The sequence below is a fragment of the Felis catus genome, chromosome B1, assembly GCF_018350175.1.
Source record: "Felis catus isolate Fca126 chromosome B1, F.catus_Fca126_mat1.0, whole genome shotgun sequence".
NCBI classification, from domain to species: Eukaryota; Metazoa; Chordata; class Mammalia; order Carnivora; family Felidae; genus Felis; species Felis catus.
In genome coordinates, this window is record NC_058371.1 from 41927298 (window position 1) to 41944759 (window position 17462).

Here is a 17462-nt window from a genome sequence, read left to right on the forward strand (position 1 = left end):
TGTTTAAAAGTAAAATTTCCAGGATGATGTGCATAATTTGAACTCTCTAAAATGTACAGAAATAGGCCACCTTGGCAAACAGACAGAAGTTGGTTACAATACTAACTTCCGTTATATCCAATTGAAACCAAAAGATAGAGGAAGACTGGGCTGTGTGTCTCCACTTTGACAGGTTGCCTTTCTATAATTTAGGCTTCGCCTCCCCACCCCCACTCAGAATCTTGCCAGTGATTCTCTAATACTTATATTTATATTGACTGGTACAGCACTCAAGCCCTAAATGATACAATTTAGAAGAGATAAGAAAACTCTTGGTCACCAGTACTTTATTCACTTCTAATATAAAGAGGATCCATCCATCCATTCATTTATTTAGCAAAAGGCATGGGGTATACATTGTGCTAGTGCCACCAGGCAAGGTGCCGACTTATGGAGAGTCTGGTCGTATACAATGTTACGTTACAGAGTGAGGAGGTGTGCTGAGAGAGGTGCACACAGGGTGCTTTGAAAATACTTTTGTCCTTAGATCAACTGTGGTTATTCTACCAGGATAAAAGCAAACATAGGAGAGAGATAGTATTCCAAACTATTACTCAGGACAACTTAGCCAACAGTCTGCAAATAGCTACTGAGAACTTGCTCTTTGACAAACATTATACAAGACATAAAGGGGGTATTGAAAATGGCTTTCATGTCTGGTGATTCTTAGAAATCAAGTTTTGGAGACTGAGTTGTTTCAATTGTCTCAAGCATTAGAACAAGTTGAGTTTATTTTAGTTACTCTGAACTGGCTACAGATCCTGATCTTCTGTTCAAAATACTGGGGGCTGAATGTGTTATGAGAGTAAGACTTTAACTATGTAATTAGGTCCATATACTATATATTATGTTTTAGCAGATCTAAGCATTCTATACTTAGAGACATTAATCATTCTATTGCAACATGTATGTATGTTTATATAAGTGATTATATATATATATCATATATCGTATATATTTATAAATTTACATTTATATTATATATATAAATATATAAATTTATATGAAAATATATATTTATATAAAGATGACAAATAACCTCTTCTGAATTCTTGTCATGTTTTAATAAAAAATGAATCATGGAGAAAAATTTGAACTTTAGAGGTTTTTTATTTTTTCTGAGTAGAAACAAGGGACTACAGACCTGTATTGGAGAATACAGCACACACCAAAGTGTCCATTATTGATGTATAAGTGTTATGATCTAATTTCCCTTAGCCATGTACACACACGAGCGTGCACGCACAACTAAGATTATTGTTTAAGAATAGATTAAGAATAGTTAAGAAACAACTAAGAATATTGTTTAAGAATAAGATTATTGTTTAAGAAATGTCCAATGAATTGCGTGGTTAGTAAGTGCTTTGAGTTTAGAGAAGGGAGAGCCACTAACTTGGGTTTCCAAGGCCTCACAGAGCAGAGGGAACTGAACAGCACCCTGCAAGGCAGTGGTTAGCCAGGAGGAGAGGCATGGTGGCCCAGGCTGGGGGGACTGCCAAAGTTAGGTGGTGCTGTGTCTCAGCAGCTCAACGTATATAGGAGTTTCTGCTTGGGACAAGGGATCGGAATTGTTATTTAATTTTTGTAATATAAATGTATAACATTAGCTGCTATTTTGGAGAAACTTTTATATCTTGGCGAAATGGAGAAATTGATTAGGGGTTTAAAAAATGCCAAGTAATTATTATTTCCTTCTGCCTCATAGATAAAGATGTGGCATTTCAGTTAATGCCTACAAAATTGGCTTTATTGCTGTGGGATGTAGTATGTGACTTTCTTTTATGTGAAGATCTAGGAAGACTATTGTGTAGTCACTTTCAAACAAAATCTGGCAATATTTGTGTTAGTGATTCTCAACATTGGCTGTACTTTGGAAGCATGGATCAAGGTGGTGTGGGAAGGGGGCATTAAAGCCTCCTGCGTCCTGGCTCCTACCCAGAGATTCAGATATAATTGAACAGAATTGGTCTGGGGAACAGTCCGGACACAGAGATTTTTAAAGCTCCTGCTGAGTCTAATACTCGCCCAAGGTTGAAAACTACTGGTTTTGATGAATGAACTGTTGGTTTTAAGTTGTACATAGAGGAGGTGAAGTCAGTATTTAGCTACATATTTTTGCAATTAGAATAAAAACATAAAGCATGAAATTTAAATAAAAATGAACTATACATCAACTAAAGTGTTTTGTTATAAATATGTTTTCAAGCCAAACCATAATCTTTACCCTATTTTGTATTCATTTTATTAGAATAACATACTTTTGCCAAAGAACTATGGGTGTTATGGTCCATGCTCACACATAGATTTAGCATTATGATCTGGAAACTGCTCTCTTCCCATATAACCTCGCTATTTGGCATTCAGTCAAAGCCATAAAAGAGAAAGAGCAAGCTTGTACAATTTTGTTCTATCCCCACACTATGGGCTTTAAAGAGATGGTGACCCTGAATTTTAACCTTGTGGAAACCAGAGACATCAGAGATTTGCCAAAGGTGACACAGCTCAGGGGGTGATGGAATCCAATCCAACCTTGATTTCTGACTTTGATCCCACACGGTTTCCACTCTCTCACGCTGCTGCCTTTTCTTGCCTTTACAGGAAATATAAACTGGGTTGGGATTGGTGAGGACAGTTGGTAATAGGAGCATAAGAAAAATTAAACTTTGCAGCGGTACACCAGGTAGTGGAATTATTAAGGAGGAGAAGCTATAATACAGATGCAGCATTAACCTACTTTCTTGTGTGAGAGATAAGATTATCTTATTTGATGGATATTCTGTTGTGCATCACTCCTGCTGCAAAGTGGTATAAGAGGTATCAATAGATAAAATTGGCTCAGATATTTTTTTAGGGCCCAGTTTAGAGAAAAGTGAGTTATGCTTCAAGAATCAATGTTCATTCTGTTCTTAAGCATTTGATATGTTTTCCTTGCCATAAAAACAAACAAACAAACAATAGATAGATATAAATCCTCAGAAATTGATAGGGTTGCAGGAAACTTTGGAAGCGAGATCCAATTTCCTTCTGAAAAGTGTGTAGAAGTCCTTTTACATACAGGTCAACTGAGTATTTGTAGCTTTTATTAACATTTCTAAGTCACAACAGAATGATACTGGGTAACAGCTGGTGTAGTATGGCCCACTTTTCAGCTTTATTTTCACATGGTAATTGATATATGACTGATCTGGTAATGAGGCCTTTAAGAGACATACTATTTCTCTAAGTCCCTATAGAAATAATACCATTAAATTTCATCCAAGCTAGCTAAAACTTCCCCATCTGGTGAAATCTCTGGGTTGAGAAGAAAAGACTTTTTCAAGATATTGCCACAATACAGTCATTCCTTGAATCAAAATGTTATTTAGCAAGTATTTACTTGCATGTTTGTTATTTAATCTGAAAAAAAAAAGCCCACATGAAACTGATTTGAAAGGTTGGGGAGCTGATTAAGTATTACTTACTATTGAGGTTCCAGATTTTAGCTTTTCTTTGGAATGGCCCTAATGTTCTTGGTTTTTCCAAGTCTACTCTACATTACAGGGGCAAAGAATGAACAGAAGGTACTGCTATATTGCATTATGACTAATGGGGCATATGAGAATTTAAATTTCTTTTTCTTCTGTAAAATATTTGGATTAGAACCTTTTTCCAAATTTAAATTAAATCCTATGTAAAACAAAGATGACTGAGGTCTAGAAAAGTATCTAAATTTGCTTATTATAAAATTGCTTATTAAGAAGTATAAAAAGAGTCTTTAGAGGTATTGTGAGGAACATTGGACTTGGAAATTAAGGATTTGATTTGGAATCTTACCTTCCCCATAACTAGAAATGTCACTGTCAATAAATCATGTGGCTTGTGCGAGGTCCATCAGGTGAGAAATGGGATAGTAATTCAAGTCATAGCTATTGGGAGGATGAAAGCACATTGTATGTTGTAATACAGAAGAAAGTTATTTTTACTTTCTGTTGGTAAACTCCTTCAAGTTAGGTTCTTTTTTTTATTTCTGGACCAAAAATAACTGAAGGCTCACAATGGAATGTGTTAAGTTAATAGCTAGGGCTGTGCAATCTCAAGTGATATTATGCCTTTTCAGTTTAGATAAAGCAACATCTGCTGTATAGTGTTTGTCTTTTGGTCTTTTAAAACAATATTATACTTTCAACATCAATTTTAGCAGGTATGGATTGAAAATAACCCATCACAGTAAACAGAAGAAACTGACAATAAAATGAGCACGATTTTGTCAATTGGTACAGTCCTTGTAACTGAAAAGATCTACTTCTATCACTTGGGCAAGTCCTTTATGTATTGGTTATTTCTAGTTATAGCACACACATGTCGAATTCATTCATTCAAAATCTTTGAAGCCATAACTGTTCAACGTTTCCTCCAAGTTTTGGCTTCGATTTAATGGGTCCCTCCCTTACCTCCAAGAGTTTATTTTTGAACATCTTTCTTTCTTCATAAGGGATGGTCTTCTGAACGGTCAGATTTAAGCATAATAATGTGAGAAATCTGATCTCAATAAATTAGGAATTTTTGGTTGTATCTCAGCTTCAAAAATGGAGGCTGGCAAAGATCATTTTCCTGCTTTCAGTAAACTCTGGATTTCGAGCTCTAGAATGAACATGAGACCCTTCCCCCTTCAGATATTGAAGACATGGGTACTCGTACTCAGTAATGGACTAACCTGGTCTGTGTGTCCCTCTGGTTGTTTTCCTTCACAGCAACACCCCTGAACTCACTGAAGCCTCCGAGGGTGGACACTGCTCCAGTGGTCACATCTCCCTATCAAAGAAGAGATTCAGACAGATACTGTGGGCTCTGTGCAGCCTGGTTTAACAATCCTCTGATGGCCCAGCAACATTATGATGGCAAGAAACACAAAAAGAACGCAGCAAGAGTTGCTCTATTAGAACAGCTTGGGACAACTCTGGATATGGGGGAACTAAGAGGTAAGAGAAACTCCTTCAATTTCTGCCACAGAACTGGGCTTTCAGAGAAAGATTGTGTTTTCACAAATTGCATTGATTTCTAAGGAAAAATCTAGGTTCATCTAAAAGGAATAGAAGGCAAAGGAAATGAGTAGAAAACTAGCTTAACTTTTGTAATCTCTTTCATTTCAAAGTCTTTGTTATTTCCATATTTTTATTGACTGTTTTTCAGATTGAAGCCAACCATATATAAACCAGATTTTCTTCTTCTGCTTTATCTTTAACTCTCTTTGCTAATGACTGCTTTTGTAGATGAGCCGTGTGAGAGAAGATGCTAAAAAGACCAAATAACATTATCTTATTAACTATTGTGTTTTATGAATCCAACCCAAACAAAGCAACTTGTTGACTCTATTTCATAGCTTAAAATAAGCCCAAGTTCCTTTAATAGAAATATCTAGGAAGCTGAGGTAAGACAGTTCTACGTGCCACCATATGGCCAATACCCAGCTTCCCCACTGCACTTTGGCAGATGTTTTCTCAAGTGATGGAAAATATGCAACATTTGAAATTCACATAGGGTTTCACAGAAGCTGTTGAGTGGAGACTTGGGAACCACAGGATGAGGATCATTCCTGCGGGTTCTTTAGGAAGACAGTTACCAATTCATGGCACTTAACACATATCATCAACAACTATTTAAGCATTTTTGATCACCTAAACATTTTTGATCAATTGATGTTGGCAGTGTAGAGGTAGGACAGAATCACATACAATACTTTTTTCTGAGACAATACATTTTCTCAGAAAAATAATTTTGCAAAGGGTGCTATTAATACTGTACTCCAAGTGCTATATGGGTTAGGTGAACATTGATAGGCTGGCCAAGAATCATTGTTCCTAATAGCTCTAAAAACAAAATTTGCAGTTCAATTTTGAGAATTTTGAGAATGCAATCTGCGTTTAATCTGGGTTCTTTGTGTGGAGCCTACAGTTCTCTCCCTAACTGGGCTATGAGCCTCCAAGAGAGATCACTGTAGTCAGGAAATGCCCTGGTACAATTCCAGAGCAGATGAGTAGTGGGACTGAAGATCACGCTGTGTGAGCATAAAGAGGGCTGAGGGCGGGTCACTTCTGATTTTGTTGGTTGAGGAAGACTTCACCCAGGAAAGGGATTTGAGTGGGAAGTGGAAATGTGGGCAGAATTGCAGCAGGCTTTCCATGTGAGCAGATATCTATATGTATAGGCAAAGAGACAGGAAAACATAAGCTGTAGCTGGCAAATAAACACGTCATCATGGAAGGATCCTCTAATGGTATATAGATTTAGGATTGGAGGTCCATTAGTACATCTATAGAGCTTGATTAGAGATGGATTTTTCCAAGATATGTAATTAAGAACGACAAACAAGAACAAACATGAAAAACACTTTATGTGGGGTGTGTTTTTAGCTATAGAAAAACAACATGGGGCTTCGTGTTTCAGAATGTTGGATAATTTCATCTCAGAGGCTTTTGAATTGTTGGTGTGCTATTGCCTTTTTGGGGGGGATTTCTTGTATCCTCAGTCTATGTCTTGTTAAAAAATACAGAAAGAGTCTCTTCATAGCTGAAGGCCTTCCCGAAACTCGCTGTTACTGGCAGATAACAAGTTGGCTCAGTGACTCCTTCACAGCAGGGCACTGAAGGAGAAAAATAGGGCTTTATTTATGTTTTGTGCCAGATATTATGACTTGTAGAAGAATTATTTCTAGAGCACATTCTTCTTGTCTATTTTGAATTATCAGTGCTGCATCTTTTATGTACAACCACATCTTAATGACTTGGGCGTCTGAATTCTGTAACATTTGAGCATCTTGTCTTTTATACAGAAGACAAAAAGGGCTGCTCTTTGACTTGATAACTCACTGTGACTATGACTCAGTAGCACATGAGAGGAGATTAGCTTTGAATACAGTGTCCTTGAAACGAACCTTTCCACCCACCCCAGGTGACATCTTGATATATGTTTATTCAGATGTTAAATATTGCAAAAGCTTGAAGAATAAAGCATTGATGATAAACCATCACTTTTAAACACATGCATGCACACATGCACACACTCCAAACCCCTATTTCTGGAATACTGCCAATGCACTATCAATCAATTACTAAGGACAAAGCTACTAATTAGTAAATATAGGTATACCCATAGCTTTTTTAAAAGTGGTGTGATACAGCTAGTGCACAATATGGCAGTGTTTCAAGCTTTCTCTCTTTCATAGAACTTCTCAGTTTTTAAAACACTACAACATTGACTTATTTATTAGGGTTTTCCCGATTTTCTGTATTCCTCCCTACTCCTATAGATTGTTAGCAACTTGAAAGCAGGCATTTATGTCTGTTTTGCTCAGTGATGTGTTCAAAATGCCTGGAATGATGACAGACACTTAGTAGGTTCGCAATCATTGCTGAATAAATAGAGGTAGCAAAAACTTAAAAAATCACCTAAAAGCCTACATTCTTAATCATTTTTACTTCTTTTTTAAAATGGGTTTTTAATTTATTTTGAGAAAGAGAATGCAAAAGAGCAGGGGAGGGGTGGAGAGAGAGAGAAAAAGAGATAGATAGATAGATAGATAGATAGATAGATAGATAGATAGAGTGAGAATCACAAGCAGTCTCCGCACTGTCAGCACAGAGCCCAATGTGGGGCTTGAACTCAAGAACTGCAAGGTTGTGACCTGAACCTAAATCAAGAGTCAGATCTTAACCAACTGAGCCACCCAGATACCCCAATAATCACTTTTACTTCTAAAAGGATCCTGACTGAATAAATTTTACAAGAAATTATTTATGATTTTTTTCTTCTAATTTTTAAAAATTTCACAGTATATTTTATATATACACAGTATTTATATAAAATATACTGTGGAATGCAGGTTATACTATATCTTCTTTTCCTCACAAAATGATCTTGGCACCATTATTGAAAATCTATTGATTGTGTGAGTCTCTTTGTATCTGAGCTATTGTGTTCCATTGATTTGTTTTTCTTTATGCCAGTATCACATTGTATTGATTCTTTTAGCATTATGAAAGTCTTGAAACCAGGTAATTCAAGCTTTCCAACTTTGTTTGTCTTTCTCAATATTGCTTGGCTGTTCTAAATCATTTGCTTCGCTACATAAATTTCAAAATCAGCTTTTCAATTTCTACACAGAAAGCTTATTGGAATATTGAATGGGACTGAATTTAATCTATAGATCAATTTGGGGATATTTGTTTAATTTCTTCACAATATTGAGTCTTCCAATCCATGAACATCTATACCTATCTATTTATGATTGTTTCAAGTTCTGTCAGCAACAGTCTATAGTTTCCAGTGTTAAAGGGTTAGCACATTATTTTAAAATTTTTCCTCAAGTATTTTCTGTTAACACTTAATATAAATTATTTTTTGAAATTTTATTTTTATGTGTTGATTACTGATATAGAAAATGTAGTTGATTTTTCTACATTGATCTTGATTCCTGTAACCTACACGTAACTTTCCACCCATTATTTGTATATAATTTAATAGCACAGAAAATTACACCTTTTGTAATTTTTGGTATTCACACTATTTAGCCATTGAAAACTATAGAAGAATTCTTGCCTTCCTTTGCTTCAGGTAGGAAATCAAATTTTAAAAAAGAAAATTATTCTCATACATTAAGAAAGAATTTTAAACGGAATTGGCCTAAATGGTTATTAGTATGCATAACCTGGTTACTAATTCAACTTTAAAGTTATTTGTTTCAGAAAACAGATGTCTCTACTTCCGAGTTTTAACTTAAGAACAATAGTCATCTTTTTCTGAATATGGAGTCCAATGTAAAAAACAAAAGAAGTCACTGAGTTATGAAATTATAAAATTCAAAGATCACAAAACACTTCAGAGATTTTATAGTTTAAATTCTTCTTGCTAGCATAAAACACAGATATTAGGTAGTTTCTTGTTTGGAAATAGTGGACAGTAATTAGGTGGACATAGAATATACATTTTGCAGATCTCTATCATTCATTCTTTTAAAAGTTGTAGAATGGAAAAACGCAGTTATTTCAGTGTCTCAGAGGAAACTAGAAATCTGGTATGATTCTCCTCCGAAGACACAGAGCAAAGGAACTCATTTGAAAATTTAATAATGTTTCTGAGCATTATGAGCAGATAGTATTGGGAAGGACATCAAACATCATCAAATTATACTCTTTTGTGTGTGTATTGTTTTAATAGAGCAGCGTTCAGAGAAGTGACTTGACTGTTTCCCTTCTAAGTTATGGCTAGACCCACAACTCCCGATTCTGTGCACACCAATTTCTAGTGACTCATCATTGACTAACTAGAACTCTTAATAATTAACTTAGAAAAACAGTTGAGTTTGGGGGCTTATCTATTTTTAAATGCATGAAACTTGCTTAGAACTCAGGTACAGAATGGGCACTGTCAACTCTCAGTTTTCTGGGAATGAATCACTTACAAAATTCCTTATATAGCTTTAATAAAGGAGTTTTCCCCACATTCAGAACACTATCTCAGCTGGAGTGAATATAGAAAGGCAAAGAAATCATATTTACTATTCACAGGGGCCTGGTATTGGAAAGCAAAGTTCTGTGAAGAGAAAACATACTCCCAGAGAGGTCACTAGAATTTATTACTCTTTCTATAATGCAGCTTCTGCCTTTATTAGTGGGAATGGAGATTAATTTCCAAGGGATACAAGAAGCTTATATATGACTTCAAAGCATTAAAGTAGTATGTGAATCCGAAAGAGCAGACCTACCTCAAAATAAGCAGACCACTGGAGTGAGAGACTTTTACTCTTTGAGTTACTTCTGCTGTGGTCTTTTGGGTGATAATGGGTTGTCTGTCTCAGATTTTGTCCCACTTAATCTTCCTGTGGCTTTTGCTCATAGCTCAGATAATAGATAGCCTAGTCACCTCATTCAGTGGCACTCCTCTACCTTCAGTTACCTAAGATACCTGTGCAGGGGGACTTGGGTACTGGGTCTGCTCCAAAGTCTGTTCCAGTGGAAAGAAAGGCATGCTAGGTAGGTAAATAAATAAATAAATAAATAAATAAATAAATAAATAAATAGTTTTCAAAGGCAACCAGTACAACTATTGCCATTGTAAAAATTATCTCAAAGTATAAAGGCCTAAATCAGCAATAGATTTTTATTCTATCTCTCTGTTTCTGTGGGGGACTTTAGGAGTGGCTTGGCTGGGTGATTCCAGAAAATGTAAAGTTGAATGAAAGAAGAAAGAAAAGGTGACTCACTCATATGTTTGCAGGAGGCCTCAGTTTTTCTCCTTGTGGTCCTTTCCCAGTGTTTAACATACTTCTGTTATGGTGGCTGGCTTCCCACAGAGTGAGCCCTTCCTGAAACAGATCAGGTGGAATGCTTGAGGGTCACATAGCGTCACCTGCAACACATTCTGTTATGACATTCTGTCATTTTTTTAAAAAACTAAAATCTAACAGAGATTTCTGCCTATCCTCATGAGAACCAAACCAACAGCAAATAGTCTGTCTGTGATCCTCTGCCCAAGGTCTGGGTCTGGCCTGATGGGTGTCATGGCCAGATATCTGAGGTTTGCTTGAGAATATCCATATTAGTTTTAAACAATCCTTTTTTCATCCAACAACCATAATCCCTTTGTGCTTGGCCAATCCAATATGCCTAAGGGATTCCAAAGATTTGGGGACCAAATTAATTGGAGTTAACAACTTGATTATAGGCTCCCAATCCCCACATGAGTTCATAGAAACAGAAGTTCCAATCAGATGATGAGGTCAAGTTTTTAGGGACAAAAAGCTTGTTATATGTTATTGCTTGGTTTCCTGTCTGACTCATTCACTCATTTATTTATTCATTTTTCGATTTATCTACTAATATTGAACTCCTACCTAATACCAGGCACAGAGTGTTGGAGATACTACAGTGAATGAAAGAAAAAGGTCCTTTTCTTGGGAAGAAGACAGAAAGTAAAGAAGCAAAACATTTTTAGCCTATGGCAAATGCTAAAGGGAAAAAAAGTGGGGCGATATAATAAATAATGAAATAGGAAATAGGTTCTTTAATGGGATGGTTAGTGACAGCCTTTCAGAGAAGCTGACATATTGAACTGTGACCTGACTGAGGGGGAGGATCCAGACATGAAGCACCTGCTCATTCTTTGCAGAGGTACTAGCAAGTGCAAAGGGCCCTGTGTAGGGGGAAAGGGTGTGGCACATCTGAGGACTGATGGCAGGCAGAGTGCCTGAAGCTACTAAGAAGGGTAAACAGTGAGATTGGATTTAGCTAGAGTCACACTGTGCAGATCTTAATAGGTCGTTGAGAGGCTTTGATTTATTCTAAATGCACAGAGGGGTTTGCAGCTCCTCTTGCTTGTGAAGCCACATGCTCTACTTTTTCTCTCCTGAAGGGCTTGGTTCATTTCCACTCTAGGTCACCTCTCTTCCCTCTAAGACCTGCTGGTGTTGCTCCTGTCATTCCTGCAAATACACCCTTTACATATTTCCTTTGTTCAAGGAGGCATTTCTCATGCTACTAGCAGAGTTTTAGGGTGGCAAACTTTCTGGTAAGAGATGCATCATTCATTCATGGTTTTCAGGGTTCAAAAACAAAACACAAACCTGGAGTCCCTTTAATGTTTATAGGTAAGAAGAACTGATATGGGTTCCCTTCATGGTTTCTTTCATGGCTGTGGGTGAGTGAGTGCTTTGGAGAAGAGAAGTGTCTTAACGGTCATTGAGTTGAGGAGGAAACTAAGCTCAGGAGCAGCATTTTGGCCACTGCAGGGTAGCTGGGGTGTTAAATGGGAATGCGTTAGGTGCCTTTGACCATGTGAGGGGCAGTTTATTCATGAGAAAATGGACCTAACAAGTATCCACTGATGTCTTCATTTTAAGCAGAGGATTCTGGTCACTGATTAAGCCTTGTCTAATTGGGCAAGTAGAAGAGCCAGAGTGCTCAGGTAAGGAAAGGTGAAGGTGACAGTGAGAATGGAGCAGTGGAGCCACTAGAATTTGAGATCAGTAGAGTAAGGTGGGTCTTGAAAGACAACTAAAAGATATTCAGTTTGGGCGGCTGAAGGGGACGAAGTCACAGGCTGAGGACAGAGCCTATGAAAAAGCATGGCAGCAAAGGTTGCGGGGTCCCTTTGAGGAGAGGTATGGTGTGGCTGGAACTTCAGGCCAGGTTTGGGAATAATGAGACAAGTAGCTAGAGAAAGAGAGTCAGATCATGGTAGGAGTTGAATGCTTTCACCTAACCCTGAAGGCTGTGGGAGTGATTTCAAGATTTTTGGCAGGACATTTGTATTTCTGAAAGGAGTCTCTATAGACAGCAGTGTGGAGGGTGGAATAGAAGGGAACTAGACAGAAGACAGGGAGATATATTGGAAGGCTATTAATTACTCCTGTGAGAAATTATGCTAACTTGAATTAAAGAAAATACTAGCAGTGAGCATAACAGAACAAAATGAGAAAAAAAAATGGATGTGAGTTCAGCGGAATTTGGTGGACAGTTGGTCCTTCACAGCCCCTGACAGCTGCCCCTTTGGCATAGACACAGGACTTGTCCGTGATTTACTCTTAAACTTGCCATGCCACATGCTAGATACTGTGAGAGCCTTCTTCTGAAGTGTGAATCCAAGCACTGAGCACTGGGTGTTATCAGTCCTGATAATTTTAACCCAGTTTTGGTCTTGTCAAAATTTCTTGAGGGCAGGGAGGTCCATGTCTTATTCTTTGCCTCACTGACAGAATCTAAAACAATATATTGTTGATAGAAGGTCCTGCATGAATATCCAGGGATTTGAATGGTCTTACCTGGTTAACCAAGTTAAAGAATGTGTTCCATATTTTCCAATTTCTAAGTACAATGAGAATTATGGGTCTCAAATTGATGGTTGAACATTTCAGTGATGAGTATTTGATAAAAAAATTACCATGTTAAGTGAGGTGCATTTTTATTGCATTTAATAAGTTCAAACAAAAACATTAGTTCATTCCTTGTACTAATATTTTCAGTCTCTGAAAACTGTATGTATTTTAGCTAGTTAAGAATCAGCAGAAAATAGGACCTTTAAGCAGATATGATAATTATAGAACACAATTCTAAATTGAATGGTAGGGGAAGAGGTGCCAGAAGAAAATACTCAGCTTAGATTACACCTGGTTATTTTTGCATTATTATTTTTAATGTGTTTTGACACTTCAGCTGTTGCATATAGATTCATTTTGATCTTCAGAGCCCACATTTTAGGTTAGATAATTAAACTGCTTAAATGGCTCATGTTCCTGTCATGTTATTGAAGTGGGAAAATAGTGTGATATAGAAGAGATCATTTTCATTCATTCATTCATTCATTCATTCATTCATTCATTCATTCACAGTTACTAAATGTCTATTATGTGCTGGCTTTGTGCCTGAAATTATCCAGAATATTGAAATGTCTGACTCATCTTCTAAATCTCAAGGGTTTAGAGTCTGAAGAAGGGGAGGAGAGCAAGCTAATACCTTTATGGAAGTAAATATAACACAAAATGTGAAAAAGAAATGAGAGCTTAGGAGTTACCTCATCCCAATGCTTAGGGATTTGAAAATCAAGCAGAAATGATTTCCAACTTGGAGTTCGCATCAGGCATGTGGAAATCGGTGACCAGATTCTTTATAGCCAAGAGATCAACATGACCAAAGGCACGGAGAGATGGGGAAAATGTGAGCAAAATTAGCAATCAAGTTCAGTGAGTATAAAGTGTAAGTGAGATAAAGCTGGGAAGACAGATCAAAACCAAATTATAAATAGCCTTGCCTTGCATGTCAGGCAAACCTGAACTTTTTTTGATAGCCACAAACTTTTTTTTTTTTTAAGTAGGGAAATGGCTGGTTTCATGTGTGCTTTAGGGGGGTTACTGTGTGATGGACTGGAGTGGGGAAATTCAAGAGGCCAGGAAACCAGATGGACTAATGCAGAGGCCTGTGTGAAGGCCTGGAGAGGACTGGAGGGCGGGGGAGAAGGGGGGCAGTAAAAGATATATTTCTCTCTGTAGCAGTCAGCATGTTCTTCCCCTCAACAAAATTCAAGACAGCAGGAGCATTAGAATTCTGAAAGACACCTTGGCAAGGCCTTGGGAACACTAATAGGAAAAAATATAAATTTAATGAGTAATATGAGTAATAACTTAAATTTGTGCTCAATCTCAAATCCAACAAGGAATGTGGTCGAACATTCACAGTAGTCTATTTACATCCTGTAGGGCAATTCTTTCTTCAGCTGAGACAGACTCTTACCCATCACTGTTATTAATGAAACTAATAAATGGAACACTGTCTAAAGAAGCTTGGTTAACTCTTTATCATCACTGACTATCATCACAGGTTTCAAAAAAGATAAGCTTGGCTTTTAAAATGGAATCATTCCGCCTCCATTTATGCATTGTGGGCACACTCATTAAATAGAAAACTATGTACCAACTTGGATTTCTAATTTCAGAGTTGGCTAATAGATTAGAAACAGCCTCAGATTTGATGCATGGAACCAGTGTCCTTGGCTGTGAGATGTTGAACGAGAATAGGACAAAAGCAACATCAAAACACACCCACCAAAATCCAAGTCACTTAACTGATCCATAGGTGCCAATTTGGGCTACACTGAGGAAGCTGAGAGTATTATGTGAAGTTATTTTTCTTTCTCAGTAACTTAAGGTCCTTTTTCAGTATTGATTGAAGGTCTCTACTATTTAGTTTAAGCTCAAAAACTAGGGTAGTATTTTGTGAGGGCTCAGCACAATGTTTTCCTAAGGTTCTAGGGATGTGTATCTGTTACCTGGCTCTTAATAGCTGTGGGCTTTGTTAGTAGCATGTATTCATTTGACAAAAGGAGGGATGTTTGTGAAAAGATGCAAAATCAGGAGAAACCTGTCCTTCAACAAACAGGAAACTATTTTGTTTGTTTCTAAAATCATAGCTTTGACTCCATGCAAAAAAGTGGTCCTAAGTCTTTTATTTTAAAGGTGCTACAGATAGACTGAATTTTTCTGCAGTAGATGGGATTCTATAAAGTTGGTTATAAGTTGATATTAAAACAAATGAAATAAATGTCAGGTTTACTCAAAGTAGAACCTACCTATTGGTGTTTTTGTTCACTATCTTATTTTGACTAATTTTTAAGGAGCACTTATCATGTGATAGACATTTTGATAAACACCGGAATATAAAGGTGACATTGTCCTGGAATGTGAAAGAAGACATTATTCTGTCTTCAAGAAGTCTACAACATGACAAATGCTGTGGCCAGTGAAGTATTGCAAAAAGCTTTCTATTTGAAGGGTTTTGGTGTTTCTTCTGTATGTAAATTAATAGATACATGAAAAAGAAAGCAACAGATAAAAGTGTAGTCCATTCTATACTTTCAATCTATTTTTCAAAGAGATTCTGCTATTGACAATTATCATATCCTGTGACTATTTCCCCAAGAAAATGGAGATTTTATATTTGAGGTTGAAGTAAGGAAGGCATCAGCAGGCATCTTGATAAATTGTGTTTGGAACCTTTGTATGGCTGTATGCCCAGGACCAGAGCTGCTACATAAAATGGAGAAATTCAATCCTGTAGATGTTTTTTATAATGGGGTCACCTGTAAGAAAGATCTCTTTCTTTATTCACCCATTAATCATTCAACAAATACTTACTAGGTGATTATTATGTTATAGACATCATGTTCAATGCTGGAGATACAATATTGAAGAAAGCATAGTCCTTGCCTTCAGGAAACTTTTATGCTAGTAGGAAATGCAAGCATTTTAATATTACTTAAAGATTGTGTTTAAAATCCCCAAATGTCTTTACTGAAAGAAATGTCTTTACTGAAAGAAATGGAAAATTTTCCTCTAAAATCTTGGAAAAACGTCTTTAACTAAAAAATATACAGCAATAAAACTAAAGATTTCTTTGGAAATATAGAAGCTGGTGGTGTGCTGCCATAAAAACGTTATTTACCAAAACAGATCTTTTATTTGGAAGGTGTGTATGATGCCTACATTAGTTAAGTGGGTTCTTAGACCTGAATAATGAACAAAAATATGCAATAATTTGAATTTGGAGTCTATTTTTATAAAGTATGACAAATAATGATACATTTACTGAAATAGCTAATGGACCAGTGAAGTGGTAGCATAGCTTTTCACAGATACCAGCTGGAAATCTGTTAAATGATTTGAAATGAGTTATCAAGCACTGCTGTTTTGTAAATAAGTCTTGATTTCCTTTGCCTTTACATGTGAAAGAGAGGCATCTATTGCTCAATATGAACCCTTTTGGGGGTAGCCATGGTTTCACAAAATCCTGGTGAATCATTAAGGTTCAGTACAGTGGACTCAGAGTCAGACACCCTGGAGGTGAGTCCCAAGTCCTGTTACCAAGTAGCTGTGAGATAGATCTTGATGAGTCACTTTACCTCTCTGGCCCTCACATTCCTCTCTATAAAATGAAGGTGTTGGGTTGGGTTATCCACAGTGTTTCTTCTCACATTGTCTCCTATTTAGTTTCCATCTGGGTCAGTGTGAACCACAGAGGAGCCCTTCCCTGTGAGTCTGCATACTAGGGGTATGGAGAGTTTCACCTCCAGGATAGGATTTGCTATATCAGATGGCCCAAGCCCAGTTTTAATGATGAACTGATCCTACCTTGGGACCATAAGAAAGAGTTTTATTTTGTCCCCTTTCTATTCCTTTGACCACCTATGGATTTCCACAGTCCAGGGACAATGTAAGAATTGATTCAGGTATGTGGTCATACCAAAAAGCTTTTGATTTCTGTTTAGCTTGAGTCTGAACAGACTGAATATTGACTTGTAGTCCTAAGCAAACAAACAGAGGAGACACTTCAAGTTATTCTCCTCATACCTGAGACTTACTGTTAATCCTCAAAGACAATGCCAACTTCATCTTTTTAGCCATCCCTTTATCTGGTCTCTCTTCTATAGCCCTCTCTTAATTTCAAGTGCAAATCTGTAAGTTCCCTATTTTAGTTCTCAGACATAAAAGTTCTTCAGTGGAATCAGTGGTCATTGACCTCTGCAACATACATACACACATACACACATGTACCCACACATATAAACATGATTGCTAATCATATATATTGTTTATAATTGTCTCTCACTTTCACCAAGTGTGGTTGTCATGTGAATGGAATGCACCATTGTTGCTACCCAGTCATGGAATCCACTATGGTAATAATGGAGTAACTCTTATCAGATTAACCCCTACTGAACATTATAAACTCTGGTCAAAACATTAAAATTGTTTGCTTTAAGGCAATGAGTAATATTCAAAAACAAGCAGAAACTTGAGGAAAGTGAATACTTGGAAGAAGGAAACAACATTGAATGGTTTTCCCAATTTTTATAGCTTTTAAATTCAGGGCTGACCCATGAAGGCACCAAGCTATTTAGCT

The 17462-nt window shown here is 36.9% G+C and overlaps 1 protein-coding gene and 1 long non-coding RNA gene across 10 annotated transcripts in view; one reads left to right on the forward strand and one right to left on the reverse strand.

Moving 5' to 3' along the window:
* ZMAT4 (zinc finger matrin-type 4) overlaps positions 1–17462 on the forward strand; it is a 348048-nt gene that overhangs the window by 213119 nt on the left and 117467 nt on the right. For all 9 annotated transcript variants that reach the window (XM_045055515.1, XM_045055517.1, XM_045055518.1 and 6 more), the window contains one exon: positions 4770–4997. In XM_045055515.1, the coding sequence (XP_044911450.1) occupies positions 4770–4997 (228 nt within the window). The remainder of the gene's footprint in view (positions 1–4769; positions 4998–17462) is intronic.
* Positions 6420–17118, reverse strand: LOC123384837. The gene is made up of 3 exons (XR_006596504.1): positions 16910–17118; positions 10277–10378; positions 6420–6658 (listed from the first exon to the last, which is right to left on the reverse strand). It is a non-coding gene; the product is annotated as an uncharacterized LOC123384837 (long non-coding RNA).